Here is a 20,041-nt window from a genome sequence, read left to right as displayed (position 1 = left end):
TCTCCAGCTCTCCTGGGGCTCCTTCAGGCCCTGTCAGGGGTCTGAGCTCTCCCAGAACCTCCCATTCTCCAGGCTGAAATCAATGATTTTGTTTCAAAGGTCGTGGGGTGTTTTTGGGAATGCTTCTCTCCCAGGTTCTCTCCCAGTCCTTGCAGCAGGAGTGCTGCAGGAGAGCAGCGGACCCCATCCCAACCCCAGAGGCTGAGGAGCCCAGGCAGATGGAGCAGCCCTGGCCCTGCACAGCCTGGGGAAGGAAGAAGCAGCACCCACCCAGCGTGGTGTCCCCGCAGCTGCCCGGGGCAGGCGAGGAGCAGTGCAGGGAGGATGTCAGCAGGATCCTCCGCACCACGCCGAAGGCACGGCCGTGGATGGCGGCAGAGCCCAGCCCCAGGAGCGCATCCCCCTCCTCGGCTCTCTGCAGCCCCGGCAGCCTCTGGCCCCGCTCCACCGCGCCCACCGCGAACCCCGCCAGGTCACAGTGCCCCGGGGGACACGGAGCTGCCACCTCTGTCACCTCCGCACCTGCAAGGGGAGAGAGGGGTCAGCATCTCCTGCTTCTGCTTGTCTTGGACTCACAGAATCCCAGAATGGTTTGGGTTGGGAGGGAGCTCAAACCCACCCAGTGCCACCCCTGCCATGGCAGGGACACCTCCCACTGTCCAGCCTGGCCTTGTATTTAAGGATTGGAAACTGCTGGATGTTTAATACCTGGTTCAAAGGGTATTTTTGGATACCTGTTGGCTTTGATTAAAATCCTGTATTTAAATTCTGTTCTTGTTGTAGCGGGGTCAAACAAATAGCTCAGTTTTTAATTCTGTACTCTAGAATTTGAAAAAGATTGTGTTGCCCACACAACAGGCTAAAACAAAAGGTCACAGAACCCTGGAATGGTTTGGGTTGAAAGACACCTCAAAGATAATCCAATTCCAACCCTCCACCATGGCAGGGACACTTCCCACTGTGCCAGGCCCCAGTGTCCAACCTGGCCTTGGGCACTGCCAGGGATCCAGGGGAATCTGGAAATTCCATCCCAGCCCTTTCCACTCTACCAGGAAACAATTCCCAATTCCCAATATCCCATCCAGCCCTGCCCTCCCTCAGCTCAAACCCATTTTTGTAACACCATTTAAAATGTATGGCATCTCCTAAAGTCAGCAGCACATCCAGGGACACACAGCCTAAGAAGATTCAGATATCTTATTAAAATCCTTCTCGGTTTGTTACTTCACCTCAAGACTCCAACAAAACAAAGCTCCATGAAAGAAAAAGTGGTTTTGTCATTATTGTTTCTGGTACCCACGTGGCACCTCCCTGAGTATGGGAGAGGGTTTGGAAATATTAACATTGAGGAATGTGAGGCTTCCAGTTCTGTCCTCCTTTGTTCAGGGATAAAGAAGGAAGAACAAGTGCACAAACACTAAACCCCATCTTTCTGTGCTGACCCATTTTACAGAGCAGGAAGAACTGAAGCACAAATTCTCAACTGTTTTTTTTCCCACCAAACAGAAACCAACAATTCCAGGGACACATTCTGCCTCCTGCCAAGTTCATTTCTCTGGTGATAAATTCAACCTCAGCCCCTTCACCTCACAGAGGAGAGGAGGGCCCATACCCAGGAAAGCACAGCCTGCACTCCTGCAAGCCTCAGCTATTCCTTCTTTGATTGTCTCCATCACTTCAGCATTGAGTTTGCCACAGGCCAAGTGGCTGAGGAAGAAGAGGGGCTCAGCCCCCTGGGCCAGGAGGTCATTGACACACAGGGCCACCAGGTCCTGCCCGATGGTGTCGTGTCTTTTACAGACCTGGGCAACCTGCAAAACATGGTGGGAACAAGAAACAGGCAAAACTCAATTATTCATCAGTGAAATCAGCAGAAACCTTCTTTTCTCTGAAAGGAATCACTGCGGGACACACATGGAAGATAGAACCTGGTGCATTACCTGGTTGAAATCAAGAGAAAACAGCTCATTTTCTTGCAGAAAGAAAAAGAAAAATCTGTTTTGCTGTTTCTTTTAATATAAGTTTGAATTTCAGCCATAGCTACCTAGAAATTGTCATTTTGAGTTTTTTTGTTTGATTTCTGGAATATTATCACAGAATCATGGAATGATTTGGGTTGGGAGGGACATTAAAGATCATCCCATCCCATCCCCTGCCATGGCAGGGACACCTCCCACTGTCCCAGGCTGCTCCAGCCCCAGTGTCCAACCTGGCCTTGGGCACTGCCAGGGATCCAGGGGAATCTGGGAATTCCATCCCAGCCCTGCCCACGCTGCCAGGGAACAATTCCCAATTCCCAATCTCCCATCCAGCCCCTGCCCACCCTGCCAGGGAACAATTCCCAATTCCCAATCTCCCACCCAGCCCTGCCCTTTGGCAGTGGGAGCCATTCCCTGGCTCCTGTCCCTCCATCCCTGTCCCCAGTCCCTCTGCAGCTCTCCTGGAGCCCCTCCAGGCCCTGGCAGGTCTTGGTAAAGCACAGACAGTTCCTCAGGGAAGTTGCTGTCTGGTTTTAGTAGAATTCCTCAGGGAATTCAAGTAATGAAACCTGGCCCAGGTGTTGTGGCTCCATGAAGTTCTGACATTTCCAGCTCTCAGGGGTACCCCGGAGTGTCCTGCTCAGCTCACAGGGCTGCCATGGACAAAGGTTACACAGGGATCACAGAATTATAAAATCAGAGAATTAATTAGGGTGCAAAAGGCCTTCATCATCAGTGGATAAACTTTCAAGGGGGTTCCTTTCACTGACACAGCTCCACCTGTGCAGAAAAGCCCAGGACAGAGGGATGGGCGAGGGGAAAACCTGGATAAACACCGCTGGATTCCAAATGGTGAGGGAGCAGCACCCAAACAAAGCCTGGCCTTGGATTCCTGATGGATTTCCCTGGCTGCTGGATTTAGGAGTGCTATGGAAACAGGCACCCCACGGCCTTTGTCCCTCCCACTGCTCCAGCAGCAGTCCTGGCAGGCAGCAGCCAACCTTTCCCTGGCCAAGGAAGAACCTTGGCAGCACAGCTGGGGATGTCTCTGTGCCAAGCAGGTGGAACAAAGACCCACAAAGCTGCAGCAATCACTTTTTTCATGCTCAGAGGTGCCTGAGGATGAAAAAAGTGGATTTTTTCACTTTTTCACTGAGGGTGTGAGGCTGCCAAAGACCTTCGGGATGACTCTGCTCAGTCTCCTGCTGTTCCTTGTCCTGGCATTAAAGGCAGAAACCATTTGAAACAAGGGACATTGCTGTGCCTGACAGCGAAAGGAGCTTCAGATCTCCACTCTCCTGATGCTTGAAAACCTTCTGATTTAATAGATAAATAAATCCCCAGGTCAACTTATCCTGATTCAATACATAAATATACCCCTGATTCAATTTATCCCAATTCTCTACATAAATATATTCCTAACTCAGCTTATCCTGTGTGCTCTTGGCTAATTAAAATTCTTTATTTTTCAGCTTCTTTAATGTTTATTTCTTCCATCCTTCCTTTCCCCAGTGCCCTGGCAGAGGTACCTGTTCTCCCTCTCCACACACAATTTATTAGGCTGAGCCTGCCAGTTCCCATTTCAACAACACCCTGTGCTCCTCCACACAGATCCTCCTCGAAGCCAATGGAGCCTCTAATTTAGAGCAGAAATTCTGGGCTTTAGTGCCTCAGGTTTGCAGCTAAATTTTGGGCTGTTATCATTTCACCACAAAATATCCACATTCTCAATGAAGCCTTGCAGAAATCACCATTTACAAAGTGCAGGTGCCACTGTGGTGGGCTCAGGAGTGTTTGTAGAACTCAGCAGGGTGCAGGTGGTGGGACTGGAGCACTGCAACAGCCCTGGCAGGTTGTTGGAACCCTGGGCTGAGAATTTCAGACTTTCCGTGCTAGCAAACACTGGCCCCCAAGAGAATACTGCATTTGACCTGAAACTGTGGAGAAACTTCCAAAATTAAATGATAAAACTGAAATGATGGGTGCATAGTTTAAATAGAATCGTGTAATATCACATGGTAAAAAACCTACAGTCTAAAGTTTTACTATATAGTAATAGATATAAAACAAGATAAAAGTTTTTAAGCAGAAGCTACTGCTTCTTCTTTACCTTCTTCTTCTTCACCTTCTTCATAGGTTTAAGCAGTATTGTGTAATTAGATAAAAAATCCACATTATGAGTCACTAGTTAGACACAAAGTTAAAAGCAAAAATAATTTAAGTGTAATTTCTTAATTAGGCAGTTTATCCTTAAAAAAACCTTATAGAAAGCGAGATATAACCCCATTTTTTACCTTGCATTGTAAAACTCACAAGTTGTAAGACTGTAACATAAATAAAAAACTAATAAACATCTCAGTCCAAGATACAAACATGTAAAGGAACAACATAAAGACATCAAAGTCAGTAAAGAAAAAGTCAAATACCAAATAGGGAGGATGAGGAAATGTCTTAAGGCTTAAGAAAAACTCTTGTAAAACTATAGGGAAAAACTCTTTTTCCCTGTAACACATGAAAGTATAGAGAGATGAAAGTGTTCAAACTGATATCAAACAAAAGCCTCCATACCAAAGTTAACAGATAATAAAGCAGTTGTAATCTGGAAGAAGCTTAAAAAGAGAAAGAGGGGAAAATGATAAGACCCTATACCCCCAAAGAGAGAAGAAGTCCTCTATTCCCAGACATAAATATGATTTTAGAAATCAATAATAATAATTTAAAAAATCATAAAAATCAACAGCAGGTGACATCAGCTTTGCTGCAGAGGAGCTGCCAGTTACAAACCTGCAGTTTGGGGCCAAGGCCCTTGGTCTGGGACACCAGGATGGGATCATCATAACCAGATGCCTTCAGGTCAAAGAAAGCAGCAAAGCCTCCTCCTTCTGAGCACCCCCCTGCTAAGTACAAACACGGCATGGACTGCATTTATGGGAGATAAAAACACCCAAAACTCTCTCCAAGAAAAGAACTGCAAATTATCCCCAGATCCCTGGGGCTGGAAAAGCCCTCCCAGCCCAGGGAGTCCCAGCTGTGCCCATGCCCACCTTGTCCCCAGCCCAGAGCACTCAGTGCCACCTCCAGGGGACACCTGCAGGGATGGGCACTCCAAAGCTCCCTGGGCAGCCCCTGCCAGGGCCTGAGCCCCCTTTCCATGGGGAAATTGCTGCTGCTGTCCCAGCTGAGCCTGCCCTGGCCCAGCCTGAGGCCGTTCCCTCTCCTCCTGTCCCTGTTCCCTGGAGCAGAGCCCGACCCCCCGGCTGTCCCCTCCTGGCAGGGGCTGTGCAGAGCCTCCTTTTCCCCAGGGTTTTAATTACTATTATTTTATTTATTCAGGGTATTAATTACTATTATTTTATTTATTCACTTATTTCCATTATATTCCTCTCCATTCTGCACTTCTAAGAAGCACAATCAATTTGTTAATTAATCATGAGAGGAGTGGCAAGAAAAAAATTAATTTCTTTCTTTGTGCTGATGCCAGCCCAATTTCCCAAGCTCAGTTTCAATGCCACGAGTGCATTTCCCAACCCATAAGGATTAAAAAAACAATATACTGAGGGAATTCCCACATTCTTCCCAGTCCTACCTGCCCTGGAGCCTCTCACAGCAGATGTTTGTGGCAGACGACTGAAAACCTCCCTGCTTCCAGCTCCCACGTGTCTGTCCTTGTACACCAGGGCCCTGTGGGGAGGCAAGGACGAGCTGGCAGCAGCAGGACCCTTCTGCAGCGCCCAGCAGAGGTGGCCCAGATGTGAGGGCAGGGAGGAACATCTGGGCTGCACTCACGTACAGGGGCTGGCGGAGCAGCCGCAGGCCCCGGTGCCCGATGTCCCTCCTGAAAGTGGCCCCTTGGAAGTGGATGGTGGCCACGCCTCTGTTGGCTTCTCCCAGAGCTTCCATCAGGTCCTGCCTGATAGCAGTGATGGACAGGACTCTGCCACCACTTGTCACCACCCTGCCGTCCTTCAGCGCTGTGCCCCCGTGGAACACCTGCAGCCCCAGCTCCTCGGCTTGCAGCAGCCCTGCAAGAACAAAGGGGATCCTCTGAGGGTTCTGGATTGCATTCTCTGCTGACAATCTCATGTTGGAATCTGAGCTATTGATGATTCCAGGATTGTAGAAAGTCTCTGTCTGTCAGCCCCGCTGCCAAAGCAGAAGCCATAATTGTTCTGTGCTGGTTTCAAGGTTGTTTATTCTGTTTATCTCTAACATGTTCTGCTGCCCTGCCGCAGCTCTGTCCTGCAGGGCAGCGTGTGGGGCTCTGCCCTCAGTGGGATGGTACAAACATTAAATACCACAAACTACCTGTGCTGGATTTACAATAACGTGCCAATATCTGTCACCTACGTTGGACAGTGTGTCCCCAGCCTGAACCAACAGAAAAATGCCAACACCACAGTGAAACATGGAGGGCATGAAGAAGGAGAAAAAGGACAAGACACACCCAATTCCTCCATCTTGTCCCCTTTGAACCCCTCATCTAGAATCCTAAAATTTTACTTTTGCACCCGTGCCACTCTTAATTATTACTTTTATCAAACACTCAAAGCTTGTAATTCATCCTGTAAGATTGAAAACTCTTTTCCATGGGCAGAGATCACAGCCAGTGTCTGTGGGGGCTCTGTCCAGGGGGGCTCCTGACCCCTACCAGGGTCCCAGACCTGCCAGGGCAGCCAGAGGGAAGCCCTGGGCTCCCACAATCTCAGAATTAAGGTGAGAAGAGCCCTTCATGGTCATCCAATTGCACCCCAGCCCCACCAGCATCACCCAAACCCTGTCCCCAAGGGCCACATCCAGACTGCTCCTGAGCACTCCCACAGACAAGTGACTCCAAACCTCCCTGGGCAGCTCATCCTCACACCTCCTGAAGGGAAATTCTCTTTTCCAATCTCCAACCTGAGCCTCCCCTGGTGCTATTTGAGGCCATTTCCTCTCCTCCTTTCCCCTGGGACACGGCAGCAGAGCCTGACCCCCTCACTGCCCCTCCTGGCAGGGATTGTGCAGAGCAGTGAGGTCCCTCCTGAGCCTCCTTTTCTCAAGCTGAGCCCTCCCAGCTCCCTCAGCTGCTCCTTCCAGGATGCGTTTTCCAAACCTTTCCCCAGATCCATTACCTTCTGTGGGCCAAACACTGAAAACTGAAGTCTTGTATTCAGTGAAGGAACAACAGAAATTTTCACCTTTGCTTTTTTCCGAGAAACAGCATCATCAGTGAAAGGCATCCCACTGCACGGGCCCCAGGAATCCCCTTCTGAGCCATCCACTAAAGCATCAAGGAATTCCAGACTGGTTTGGACTGGGAAGAACCTCACAGCCCACCCAGTGCCACCCCTGCCATGGCAGGGACACCTCCCACTGTCCCAGGCTGCTCCAGCCCCAGTGTCCAGCCTGGCCTTGGGCACTGCCAGGGATCCAGGGGAATCTGGGAATTCCATCCCAGCCCTGCCCACCCTGCCAGGGAACAATTCCCAATTCCCAATCTCCCATCCAGCCCTGCCTTCCTTCAGCTTAAAGCCATTCCCTGTGCCCTGTCCCTCCATGCCCTGGAAATTGTCTCTTTCCAGGTTTCCTGGGGCTCCTCCAGGCCCTGCAAGGCCACCCTGAGCTCAGCCCAAAGCTTCTCCTGTGCAGGGGAACAATCCCAGCTGTGCCAGCCTTTCCTCCCAGCAGAGCTGCTCCATCCTCTGCTCATCCTGGAGCCTCCTCTGGGCTCTCCCCTACATGTCCACATCTGGGACACCCCGAAAGTAAAGAAAGAAATCCCACAGGGACAGAAATATGGGATGCAGGAGCCACCACAGGACATATCCCTGCCCTGTGCCGGGACAGCTGTGCTCTCTGTGGGAGCTGTGGGGGATTTGTGCAGGGTTTTCCTGCAGGAAATCACAATCCACAGCTTTTTCCTGCCTGGATTCTCCCCTCTCCCTGACATTCCACCTTCAGTGCTGATTTTACCTCTGCTCTCCCCCACTATTCCATCCTGCCCCCTCCACACAATTCCCTGGAACTGGTGCTCCACAAACACTCACAGGTGGCTGCTCGCACACAGGGAAGCAAAACTGTTCAAGGTTTGGGGTTTTTTTACATTCCTATTTTGAGGGAAGAGAAGGGAAGAGGAGGAACTGCTGCCATCACCTGGGGAAATGAGAGCCAAGCACAGTTTCCTCCTTGCTACAGGCTCAGGGGATTCTCCCCCCCTGGCCCTGCTGCAATCCAATCCCTTTGCATCCTGTTTTTAGGAATACTTCAGAATAGAAAGTTTGCCAAGACATTAAAAGGAGAGAATCACAGAATAGCCTGAGCTAGAAGCACACACAGGGATCACCCAGTCCCACCCCTGGCCCTGCACAGGACACCCCAACAATCCCACCCTGGAAGCATCATCCAAAAATATGTGATTCATTGTGAAAAAGAGAATAAAACTAATAAACCCCATAAAACTCTGAAGTGGAAGATAATAATAGAATAATAATATAACAATTAAATACATAATAAAACTAATTAACCCCATGAAACTCCAAAGTGGAAGATAATAATAGAATAATAATATAACAATTAAATACATAAGAATAATTATAACTATATCATTATAATGTATAAAATAAATACTAAGAGATTATAACAAATAAAGGAATAATAAAAGAATGGATTGAATTCCATTAATTTCATGTCTTTTTTGTGATTAACAAGCAGGGGGTCAGAAACCCTGCGAGGGACAAGGCACCAGAGCACGGCCTTGTCCCTGGTTCATGGAGGGTTCCCAGAGAGAAAATGCCAAAAATTGCTGCCAAAATTCAGGAGCCCTGGCCAGGAGCTGAGGTGCTGGGCTGGGCTGACACCAGGAGAGGGTGGGACTGGCAGGGCAGGAGCTGAGCAGGCTGGAAATGGTTCTGCAACAGTTCCCTCTGTTTGTAAACACTGCAAACATCTCAGGAGATCCTGAACCAGGAGTACTGAACAGAGGAGATGGATATTGCATACCTGCATGAATCCTGAATATGTATATCCAACATCCAAATGGACATTGAGTACCTGCATGAATCCTGAATTTCTATATCCAATATCAAATGGATATTGATATCTAAATGAATAGTGCATACCTGTATGAATTCTGAACATCTATATCCAATATCCAAATGAATATTGAATACCTGCATGACTCCTGAATATCTATATCCAATATCCAAATGAATATTGAATACCTGCAGGACTCCTGAATATCTATATCCAATATCCAAATGAATATTGAATACCTGCATGACTCCTGAATATCTATATCCAATATCAAATGGATATTGAGTACCTGCATGAACCCTGAATATCTGTATCCAATATCCAAATGATATTGAGATCTAAAAGAATATTTCATACCTGCAAGAATCCTGAATATCTATATCCAATATCCAAATGAATATTGAATACCTGCAGTACTCCTGAATATCTATATCCAATATCCAAATGAATATTGAATACCTGCATGACTCCTGAATATCTATATCCAATATCAAATGGATATTGAGTACCTGCATGAACCCTGAATATCTATATCCAATATCAAATGGACATTGAGTACCTGCATGAATCCTGAATATCTATATCCAATATCCAAATGGTATTAACATCTAAATGAATATTGAATATCTGTATGAATCCTGAATATCAATATCCAGCATCCAAATGGATATTGATATATAAGTGAATATTGCATACCTGTATGAATCCTGAATATTTATATCCAATATCTAAATTAATATTGAATACCTGCATGAATCCTGAATTTCTTTATTCAATATCCAAATGGTATTGACATCTAAAAGAATATTGATTACCTGCATGAATCCTGAATTTCTTTATTCAATATCCAAATGGATATTGATATCTAAATGGATATTGCATACCTGCAAGAATCCTGAATATCTATGTTGAATATCTATATGGATATTGAATATATATTTCTAATAGCTGTATGAAGATTGAATATCAATATCAAACATCCATATGAATATTGAGTATCTGTATCTAACATATGCATAGATATTGGATACCTATGCAAATACTGAACATTTATATCAAATATCTAGATGAATATTTAATATCTATATCAAATATTCATATAAATATTGAATACATATATCTAATATCTAGATGAATATTTAATATCTAATATCCAAATTAATATTGAATATATATAGCTAATAGATCTATATAAAATATCTATTCTAATATCTACGTGAATATTGAATACCTATCTCTAATATCTAAGTTAATATTGAATACCTGCATAAATACAGAATATCCCAATGCCCACCTTGCCCAGACTCTGGAGCCCTGTGAGTAATTAAATAATTAACAAGCTCCCAGAGTTACCTGTGACCTCCCTGCCTTTGTCAGAGTCTCCTGGGTATCCTGGGCTGGCCATGACCACACACACAGCAGTTCTGTTCTCCAGCCAGGCTGGCATGCAGCTGCAGAGTCTGCCATCAATTGTTGCTTGAATCACTTCATAAAAATCATTTTTAAGCAGAGGGAGAATTACCTGTAGAAAAGTTTTCAGAGTGATGTAAGTTAATTTTTATTTTGCTTGCTTGTTGAAATTCACCTTAGGGAAAATTCAGTTGATGGAATACAATCTGTATGTGCCAAGCCAGTAGAGTTGGAAATTCTGGGTTTTAATTTAATTTGCAGCATCTTTTGGCACCAGTCATAAATTTAGAAACATAAGGTGTGGGCTTCTGTAGAAGGAACATTAATTTAGGCCCTCCCATTCTGATTCTAGCCAGAAAAACAAAATCTGAGGAAGAGATTTTTTAAACTAATAAAAAAGCTCACAGGAGCTGACAAAATGTTAAGTTACCTCAGATGTTCACATCCAGATCTTTCCCTAGAAATAAACTACAACAGTAAGAGGTAAAAGAATGTAGCATCTTTAATTTTCCAGTGTGTTCCACTCACCTGACACTGGGGATCCCCAAACTGGCATTTAAAGTTTAAAACCTTCACCCCCTCTTTGGTCAGCATCAAACCTGTTTGCAGCACACCTGGACACAAAGCCAAGCAAAAGAACTTAAACATTTCTTTCTTTCTTTCAAGAACTCCTTTAAAATAAACAGAGCATTTTGGAGCATTCTGCAAATCAGAAGGCGTTAGGGGCAAGAGTTCTGCAAGCCATAATAATTCCCAAATATCCATAAAGGTGACAAGCAGCCACCAGAGGAGCAGGGCACCACATTTAAAACCCCAAAGTTCTCTGACATCGTGCACCCAACTCTGTTCTTACTCAGGCATTGTAAAAAAGGCCCCAAAAAGCAGAAGCTGAAGATGTGGGGTGGGAACCCAACTCTTTAGAGGTCTGAGATCTCTTCAGTGCCAACAGCAGCCCTTGGCATTAAGTGACACCTGTGAGCACCACCTGCCTTTTCCAAAACAGCCTCTGTATAAAGATCTGGAGAAAATGGACATTGTAGTATGTAGGAGTGAGCAGTACTGCAGGACTGAAGTATATGTTCTGCCCTGAACTGCAAATAAATCTATTTTATTTAAAAATATTTAATAAAATCGTGGTGTTTTAAGGAAATGAGGCCAAAGTACTCTCCCAAAGAGCTGTGGGGCTTAACACTGCATGAAAAATGAGCTGCTGCTAGGTTGTTTTTTTAAATCAAATACCATCTGGAATTGAGAAGCAGCCTCTGACCATGGAAGTAGCCTGGATAGGGGCTTACCTTGGTTTTCAGGTGCTCACTCACCTACATAGGCTGCTCCTTCTTGTCTCAAGCTGTCCACGACGTGCTGGAGGATTGCACTCCTGATTTGCTCCAGGAGAGCTTCTGGAACCTGACAACCAGAGGAAAGCCATGAGGCAGGGCTGGCATCTTCTCAGGAGGTGCCTGAGGTGTTTGCTGTTGTCCCACCCCAAGCTCTGCTCCCTCCCTTGGGCTGCTGCTGCTGCCTGAAGGGTGGAATTTTCTCAGGGTCTGGGGTGTCAGGATGACCCCAAGAGTGTAGATGTCCTCATTTCCCAGCCCGTGCAGCCAAAGAAGTCTGAATGTGTAGGATCAGCTTCTCATGGTTGTTTATTTTTCCTTATCTATAATATCCTTTCTCTGACCTGCTGAGCTTTGCCTGGCAAGGAGGCCATGGCATTCTGCCTGCTGCCTCAGGCAGAATTTACATTATATATTCAAAATTATGTGTACTATATTTACAATACTGTGCCAATATCTATCATTTATGTTGGACAGTGAGTCTCTACCTTAAACCAATAGAAAAGTGTCACCATCACAGCAAGACATGGAGGGCAAGAAGAAGGAGAAGAAGGTCAGGACACGCCCAAATCCCTCCTTCTTGTACCCCCTGAATTACATTCTAAAAAGCCTAAATTTCTACTTTTCCACCTTGTGTTAGTTCAAATATCACACTACTCAAACCCCTGTGGTTTGTAACTCCTCATACAGAGTTGGCAGCTTTTTCCACGGGCTAAAATCGAAGCCACAGGTGGTTTTGACTTTGTGCCAGGGTCTCTGAGCCCCTGCCAGGGTCTGGAGCAGCCAGAGGGATGTGCTGGGCTCCCACAGGATCTCACTGCTCTGCCTCCCCAGGGGTTGGGGTGGTTCTGAAGGAGGTCTGGGACTGGAACTCAGCTTGGACACAGTCAGAGTGTTTCTGTCCTTGGAGAAGCACACACTGGAAATGTGGTGGAGCAGCTCATTTGGAGTTGAAGAACCAACAAGGACCCCCAGGTTATGTTCAGGACACAAAGGTCCCAGGCACACAGGGAATTCTGCAGGGATTCCTGACGTGATGAGGTAAAAGAGAGGCTACTCCAGAGGATGAAACCCCAAAGAATGACTATTAAGGGGTGAGCACTCCAGAAGGGCCAGGGGCTGTGCTGAGCAGGGGCTGGGACAGTGTGAAAAATGCAGATTAAATGATTGGCTCTTTGCAAAGATTAAATTGAATACTATATGTGATATGTTGAAAAGTTATTTTGTAGTACTGTATTAATCCTTTTTAAGCATTGTGGTAGATATAGTTTTAGGTTATAACATAATGTTAAAATAGAAACTCTGCAATGTGAGATTTTTTTAACTAACTCAAGAAAGGGATGAGATAATCAAGAAATTCTTTGCACAGAGATAACAGCAACAAGACAACTAGGAGTTAATACCTTCTTATGGGAAAAGAAACATCCTTCCACCTCCTCTCTGTCTTTAAGGAGCCACCAGGGTTAAGGGGAAGAAGTTGACGATAAGCACAGAGCACCCTTTGTTTGAAAAGAATATATGCATCATGTATGGATATATGAATGTGCAACAGGCTGCTGCTTTTAAGGGTTATTCCTTTGTTAGTGAGCCATGCTTTCAAGAGGAAATCATCCCAATGTCTGGAACCCTTTGCTTTTTATTGTCCTAACTCTGATTGTCCGAATTCTTACTGCGCTAATTTTTCTGACTATTTTTATCACTATTTCATTACCATTAAACTTTTTAACTTTTCAGATAAGTGACTGGGGTTTTTCACAGGCAGCAGTAGGGATGGGGCAGCAGCTGCAGGGATGGGGCAGCAGCAGGGATGGGGCAGCAGCTGCAGGGATGGGGCAGGAGCAGCAGGGATGGGGCAGGAGCTGCAGGGATGGGGCAGCTGCAGCAGGGATGGGGCAGGAGCTGCAGGGATGGGGCAGCAGCAGCAGGGATGGGGCAGCAGCTGCAGGGATGGGGCAGCAGCAGCAGGGATGGGGCAGCAGCTGCAGGGATGGGGCAGCTGCAGCAGGGATGGGGCAGCAGCAGGGATGGGGCAGGAGCTGCAGGGATGGGGCAGGAGCAGCAGCAGGGATGGGGCAGCAGCTGCAGGGATGGGGCAGGAGCAGCAGCAGGGATGGGGCAGGAGCTGCAGGGATGGGGCAGGAGCAGCAGGGATGGGGCAGCAGCTGCAGGGATGGGGCAGGAGCAGCTGCAGGGATGGGGCAGCAGCTGCAGGGATGGGGTAGCAGCTGCAGGGATGGGGCAGCAGCTGCAGGGATGGGGCAGCAGCAGCAGGGATGGGGCAGGAGCAGCAGGGATGGGGCAGGAGCAGCAGGGATGGGGCAGCAGCTGCAGGGATGGGGCAGGAGCAGCAGGGATGGGGCAGCAGCTGCAGGGATGGGGCAGCAGCTGAAGGAAGGGGCAGGAGCTGCAGGGATGGGGCAGCAGCTGCAGGGATGGGGCAGCAGCTGCAGGGATGGGGCAGCAGCTGCAGGGATGGGGCAGCAGCTGCAGGGATGGGGCAGCAGCTGCAGGGATGGGGCAGCAGCTGCAGGGATGGGGCAGCAGCTGCAGGGATGGGGCAGCAGCAGGAGCAGGGATGGGGCAGCAGCAGCAGGGATGGGGCAGCAGCAGCTGAAGGAAGGGGCAGGAGCTGCAGGGATGGGGCAGGAGCTGCAGGGATGGGGCAGGAGCTGCAGGGATGGGGCAGCAGCAGCAGGGATGGGGCAGCAGCAGGGATGGGGCAGGAGCTGCAGGGATGGGGCAGCAGCAGGGGCTGTACCTGGGGCACGGGGCACAAAGCTCCCATCCCTGCCGTGGTGGGGCCCTGCTCCCCATCCAGCAGCCGCTTGTGGGGCTGAGCTGGGGGCATGGAAGCCACGGTGACACCATCAGTGAAGCAGGAGCACTGAGGGGAGAGACACAGACACAGCGGTGACAACACCCTGGGCACAGGGTGAGGCTCAGTTCTGCTGGAAAACGTAGAAATTGCAGAAGCCCAGACTGCAAAGGATATTAAATCCCACCCAGTGCCACCCCTGCCATGGCAGGGGCACCTCCCACTGCCCCAGGCTGCTCCAGCCCCAGTGTCCAGCCTGGCCTTGGGCACTGCCAGGGATCCAGTGGCAGCCACAGCTGCTCTGGGCACCCTCTGCCCTTTATGCTCTGAGTAAAGAATTTCTCAGAATCCATTTAGATCCAATAGGATCCATTTATTCTGCTACAAGCCCATTGACCTGAAGGATTAATTGTTTCTTTCTCACGTTTAAATTAGCAAGAGTAAATGGTGGCTCTCATTACAATCCCCTTTTCATAAATCAGATTTTGAGTCACATGGAAATAAGCCTGTCCTCTGGCATGTGAGTAGCCTAAAAGAGGCATTAAATATTAGCACAAAGTTACAGATGTAACAAGAATTACCAAGGCAGATTCCATAAAAACATGTTTTGGGTTACTTTAGGGGAAAAACCCCCACATTTTCCCCCCTAAAATAACCACTGTAATGTCATTATTAATGTAGAAGAAAAATCTACTGACAACATGCATTGGTTAGCATGACACAGGGGGATACATTTCTCAAGGTGCAAATAAAACAAACAAACAAAAATTTAAACAATAAACTTGTGTTTTTATACAGAAGCCCAGCAATAAAGCCAAAGTATACAAGCACAACATCACACCATCAATACCTACAGAAAGTTCTTCCCCTTGAAGCAGTTCTTCAATAACAACCATCTCTCCAAACATTCTGTCCTGTAAAAGACACAACAAAACAAAAGAAATCCCCAGTGAGCAGATATGAATCCACTGCCTAAATCCTCTCTTCATTTTCTTTTAACAAAAAAACCAATGTGTATGAGAAGTGCCAGCTTGCTTGGAGGCCAGTGGGGAAAGCCAACGGAATTTCATTTGGACATAAGGAGGCAACACTGAAATATTCCTTATCAGGCTTGGGAGACAAGGAAAAATTACAATTTGAAGGGGCAGAGAAGTGGCACCTGAGGCTGGAACAGAAGTTCAGTCACAAAATCTCCCAGCTCTGCCTGGGGGACACGGGTGGAATCTGAGACCCAGGGAAACTCTTGAGTGGAATGAACAATTTCTCCCAAAAATTCTTGCCCCCTGTAGCAGGAATTACAAACTCCCAGAGTACAGAGCACCAAGATTTGGACTGGCAGGGATTAATTAAGGATTTTTCCACCTGCATAATCTCCTGGACAGCTCTGCAGGCCTCCTCCTTGCTGGCTGCAATGGTCACTTCTTTCCTGGCCGCTGGCCCCCGCGCCCGCACCACCCGTGCAGGGAAATCTGTGCTTTAAGGGAAGCAGAGTGGGGGTCAGACATCCCTGCTGCATCCAGGGAATCCAGGGAAGGCACCACTCTGCTCCTGGATGCCCCCCACACTCCCACTGTACCTCCAGAGTTTCCCCACTTACTCTGAAACACAAACTGAATCCAGAAGTTAAAAAAGAACAAAGCGTCACCCTGGAAATGAATGGATTTTAACTTTACCCACTCACCCTCTGGCTTGTGAACAGCCAAATAAAACATTTTTTGAAGGGCTAAATTTCCTTTTTCCTGAAAGAACACTTCACTCTCCTTTCCACACTGTGATTTCTGTTAGGTTAAACCTCAACCCAGTTTATACCAGCCAGGCTCCCACCCCTTCTCCCCATCTCGCTGTGCACACCTGGGACAGTTTTCCCTTTGGAGCCCTGCACTTGCTGACAGAGAAGGTGTCGGCCTTGTCTCTGTGTGGCAGCAACATAAACTGGGTGTTCTTACAGAGCAAAACCAGTGAAAAAGTCGGTTTTATTCCCAACCTTTATAAAAAAGGTTTTTATTAAAAAAAACCCCCACAGGTTCCATGAGTTTATCCCACATGGAGCACTTGGCAGCAAGGACAGGGAGTCTGGGAACACAACCTACAGGCAAGGAAATGGGACTGTTCTCCTTTAGTTATGGATAGCTGACCAAAACCTTCCAAATCATCCTCAGAGAGTGTTTTGCTGGGATCTGTCTGGGTAGAAATGATTCTTAGCCCTTAACTAACTGAAAGATTCGTTGAAATATTTTCATTATTACAATTTTTTGTCTATAAATGACTTATTGAGTATCCTGAAGGAGCAGATGGAAAAGAAGAGCCGGGAATTCAGAACAGAAAAATCAACCTGCTGCAGCTCACAGAATTGTGAAATCACAAAAGGGTTGGATTGGAGAGACCCCAAATCCCACCCAGTGCTACCCCTGCCATGGCAGGGACCCCTCCCACTGTCCCAGGCTGCTCCAACCCCAGTGTCCAGCCTGGCCTTGGGCACTGCCAGGGATCCAGGGGAATCTGGGAATTCCATCCCAGCCCTGCCCACCCTGCCAGGGAACAATTCCCAGTTCCCAATCTCCCACCCAGCCCTGCCCTCTGGCACTGGGAGCCATTCCCTGGCTCCTGTCCCTCCATCCCTGTCCCCAGTCCCTCTGCAGCTCTCCTGGAGCCCCTTCAGGCCCTGGCAGGGCTCTGAGCTCTCCCTGGAGCCTTCTCCAGGATGAAAACCTGTGTCTCACATTGTGCCCAGTCCCATACAAGTTTTCTTCTGCCTGCAGGCCACAAACCAGCTCTTTGGGTTAGGAATTTGTTCTGGTTAGTTCCTAACCAGAAGGGCAAGAGCCCAGGAGCTCCCCAGCCCCGTGTGAAGCTCAGGTGAGGTGCAGAGGAGCAGGTACCTGGTGATGAACCTGCAGGCCTCCTGGGGGGTGCTGAAGGCTCTCCAGCGCGCCGTGGCGATCCCGTGGCGCTCCAGGAAGGCTTTGCTGGATCTGCTGTCCGAGGCCAGCTGGGCTGCCCTGGCCCAGGGCCCAAAGCACCGAACTCCTGCTGCCCTCAGGTCATCCACGATCCCTGAGCCACAGGAACAGCACAAGCACCAAGGGGGCTCTTTGGGAGAGATTCCCTTCATCCCTGTGGTACTCCTCCCTTTGTCTCAGGTAATTCATTCACCCTCCAAATGAGGTTCTGAATATCCACTGACCCTTCTCAGCCTGTGGTTTTAGGGCTCTTTAGCTCTGTGCTTTATTGAGCACTCCCATGGTTACCCCCCCATTTTAAAGCAGAATTCAACCTAATTATATTCTTTGATATTATTATGTTATGTTCATTTATTATATTATGATATTATCATACAATTTATTTATTTTTTTCTGTCAAATTAGGTTTATTGAATTATTTTATTAACTTACCAGCTGCCAAAAGAGCTTCTGGGCCGACTACCACAAGTCCAATGTTGTGATCTTTGCAGAACTGGGTAACAATAGTGTGATTGCTCACTAATACAGCTGGAAAGGAAAAATAATTAACTGATGGCTGTAAAGCCTAAATAAGGGACAGGAGATGAGAATGTTTTTTTTCCATCCTCCTAAGAGTATGATTAAAATAATGAAGCAGCCCACTAAGGGCAAAGTAGAAAACCAATGTAATAATAGCAGAGTCCAAAAGGACCTGGGAACAGCTCCAATTTGCACAATTTACTGTTTTTAATACATACCTGCTAACTGATTAAATCTCTTTTACTTGCCATGTGTAATGAAGATATATTTTTAAAAGCTGCTTATCACAACAATAACAATTCAACCACAAAAAAAACCTGCTTATCATAACAATAACAATTTTAACAATAACATTTTTTTTAATTTGAAAAATAAAACTTTAGATTGGGAAAGAAACTCAATTTCAACAGCTGAGTAAAGATTCACTTAAAGCATTGGATAGTGCAGCTAAATTTTGCTGAGCAGCCTGGGCAGACACAGAGGTGTTTCTGTTCAGATTTAAGAGCTTTGAGCTTCTGGGTTGAGTTTCACTGGAATTGGTCACAGAATTCAAACATGGAAGAGATGAGGTGTAGAAATGCAGTAGCCTCGCTAGCTTAGGCAGCAAGGCTAAAAACAAACAGGGCAGGGTGTTCTAGGAGGCAGCTCTGAAATTCAGAAACAAAGCACAAAATGAAGGAGGAATCTGTGCCCTCAATCATCTGTGGCACCAGTAAAAGACAGCAACTGGTACCTGCCCAGCTGTCTCGGGGTCAGCCTGTTGGGACCCCAGGAGTGTCAAAGTCCTCGTTTCCCAGCTCATGTGGCCAAAGGAGGAGTCTGAAATGTGTAGGGTTGAGTTCTCAAGGTTATTTTTCCTTATCTGTACCATTCTTTCTCTGACCTGCTGAGGTCTGTCTAGAAAGGAAGCCATGGCCATCTGCCTCTCGCCTCAGGCGGAGGTTACATTATATATTCAAAATTACTGTACTATATTTACAATATTGTGCCAATACTGATCATTTATGTTGGACAGTGAGTCTCTACCTTAAACCAATAGAGAAGTGCCACCATCACACCAAGACATTGAGGGCAAGAAGAAGGAGAAGAAGGTCAGGACATGCCCAAATTCCTCCATCTCGACCCCCTGAATTACATTCTAAAAACCCCAAATTTCTACTTTTCCACCCTGTGTTAATCCAAATATCACACTGCTCAAACCCTTGTGGCTTATAATTCCTCATATAAACTTGGCAACCTTTTCCATGGGCTAAAATTGAAGCCACAAGTATTTTTGACTTCTTGCCAGGGTCTGCAAGCCCCGTGCCAGGGTCTGGAGCAGCCAGGGCAGCCAGAGGGATGTGCTGGACTCCGACACAGCTGGTTTGTCCCAGCTGCTGCAGTGCCGATTGCTTGCACTGGGATTTCACCCCCTTCTTTTTACCTGAATTGGAGATTTTCCCGTTGTCAGCTGTGCCTGCGTTTCCTGGAGCCACAAAGACGTGTTTGACGTGTGGGGACTGGGCCAACTTCCAGGCCAGGGCGTGCTCCCTGCCCCCGCTGCCGATCACCAGCACCCGCTCAGCCATGGCCCTGCGGGAAAGCAGCACCAGTGGCTCACCAGAGAGCCCAGACACAGACATCCCACCCACTGCTGCAGGTTTCAGGTGATTTTAACCCCGTTTGTGGCACAAAGGTGCTCGTAGCCACGGGACACGGTGGCTGTGCCAGCAGTGCCACTGGATGGACACAGAGTCACAGAATCCCAGAATCCCAGAATCCCAGAATCACAGAATCACAGAATCCCAGAATCGCAGAATCATGAGGCTGGAAGAGACCTCTAACATCATCAAGTCCAACCCATGCCCTAACACCTCATCCAGACTATAACACCAAGTGCCATGTCCAGTCTTTTTTTAAACACACCCAGAGATTTTGATTCCACCACCTCCCTGGGAAGACAATCCCAGTGCTTTATTATTCCTTCAGAGAAAATTTTTTCCTAATATCCAACCTGCACCTTCCCTGCCG

General features: G+C 47.3%; 1 protein-coding gene across 1 annotated transcript in view; it reads right to left on the bottom strand.

Annotated features, from left to right (window-relative positions):
• The window catches only part of LOC100222702 (trifunctional purine biosynthetic protein adenosine-3-like), a 33,567-nt gene extending 13,968 nt beyond the window's left edge, over positions 1 to 19,599 (bottom strand). The window contains exons 1-14 of the mRNA XM_072936127.1: positions 19,455 to 19,599; positions 17,945 to 18,040; positions 17,432 to 17,606; positions 15,915 to 16,026; positions 15,407 to 15,466; positions 14,496 to 14,621; positions 11,720 to 11,807; positions 10,929 to 11,014; positions 10,344 to 10,512; positions 5,770 to 6,001; positions 5,566 to 5,660; positions 4,764 to 4,873; positions 1,613 to 1,811; positions 271 to 522 (exon numbers count right to left, since the gene is read on the bottom strand). Coding sequence (XP_072792228.1) covers positions 271 to 522; positions 1,613 to 1,811; positions 4,764 to 4,873; positions 5,566 to 5,660; positions 5,770 to 6,001; positions 10,344 to 10,512; positions 10,929 to 11,014; positions 11,720 to 11,807; positions 14,496 to 14,621; positions 15,407 to 15,466; positions 15,915 to 16,026; positions 17,432 to 17,606; positions 17,945 to 18,040; positions 19,455 to 19,599 — 1,945 coding nt within the window. The remainder of the gene's footprint in view (positions 1 to 270; positions 523 to 1,612; positions 1,812 to 4,763; positions 4,874 to 5,565; positions 5,661 to 5,769; positions 6,002 to 10,343; positions 10,513 to 10,928; positions 11,015 to 11,719; positions 11,808 to 14,495; positions 14,622 to 15,406; positions 15,467 to 15,914; positions 16,027 to 17,431; positions 17,607 to 17,944; positions 18,041 to 19,454) is intronic.
• Between the last annotated feature and the right edge of the window lie 442 nt (positions 19,600 to 20,041).

Source organism: Taeniopygia guttata, chromosome 1 (assembly GCF_048771995.1).
Source record: "Taeniopygia guttata chromosome 1, bTaeGut7.mat, whole genome shotgun sequence".
NCBI classification, from domain to species: domain Eukaryota; kingdom Metazoa; phylum Chordata; class Aves; order Passeriformes; family Estrildidae; genus Taeniopygia; species Taeniopygia guttata.
Note: the sequence above shows the minus strand (reverse complement) of the source record. Positions and strands in the feature narration are given on the sequence as shown.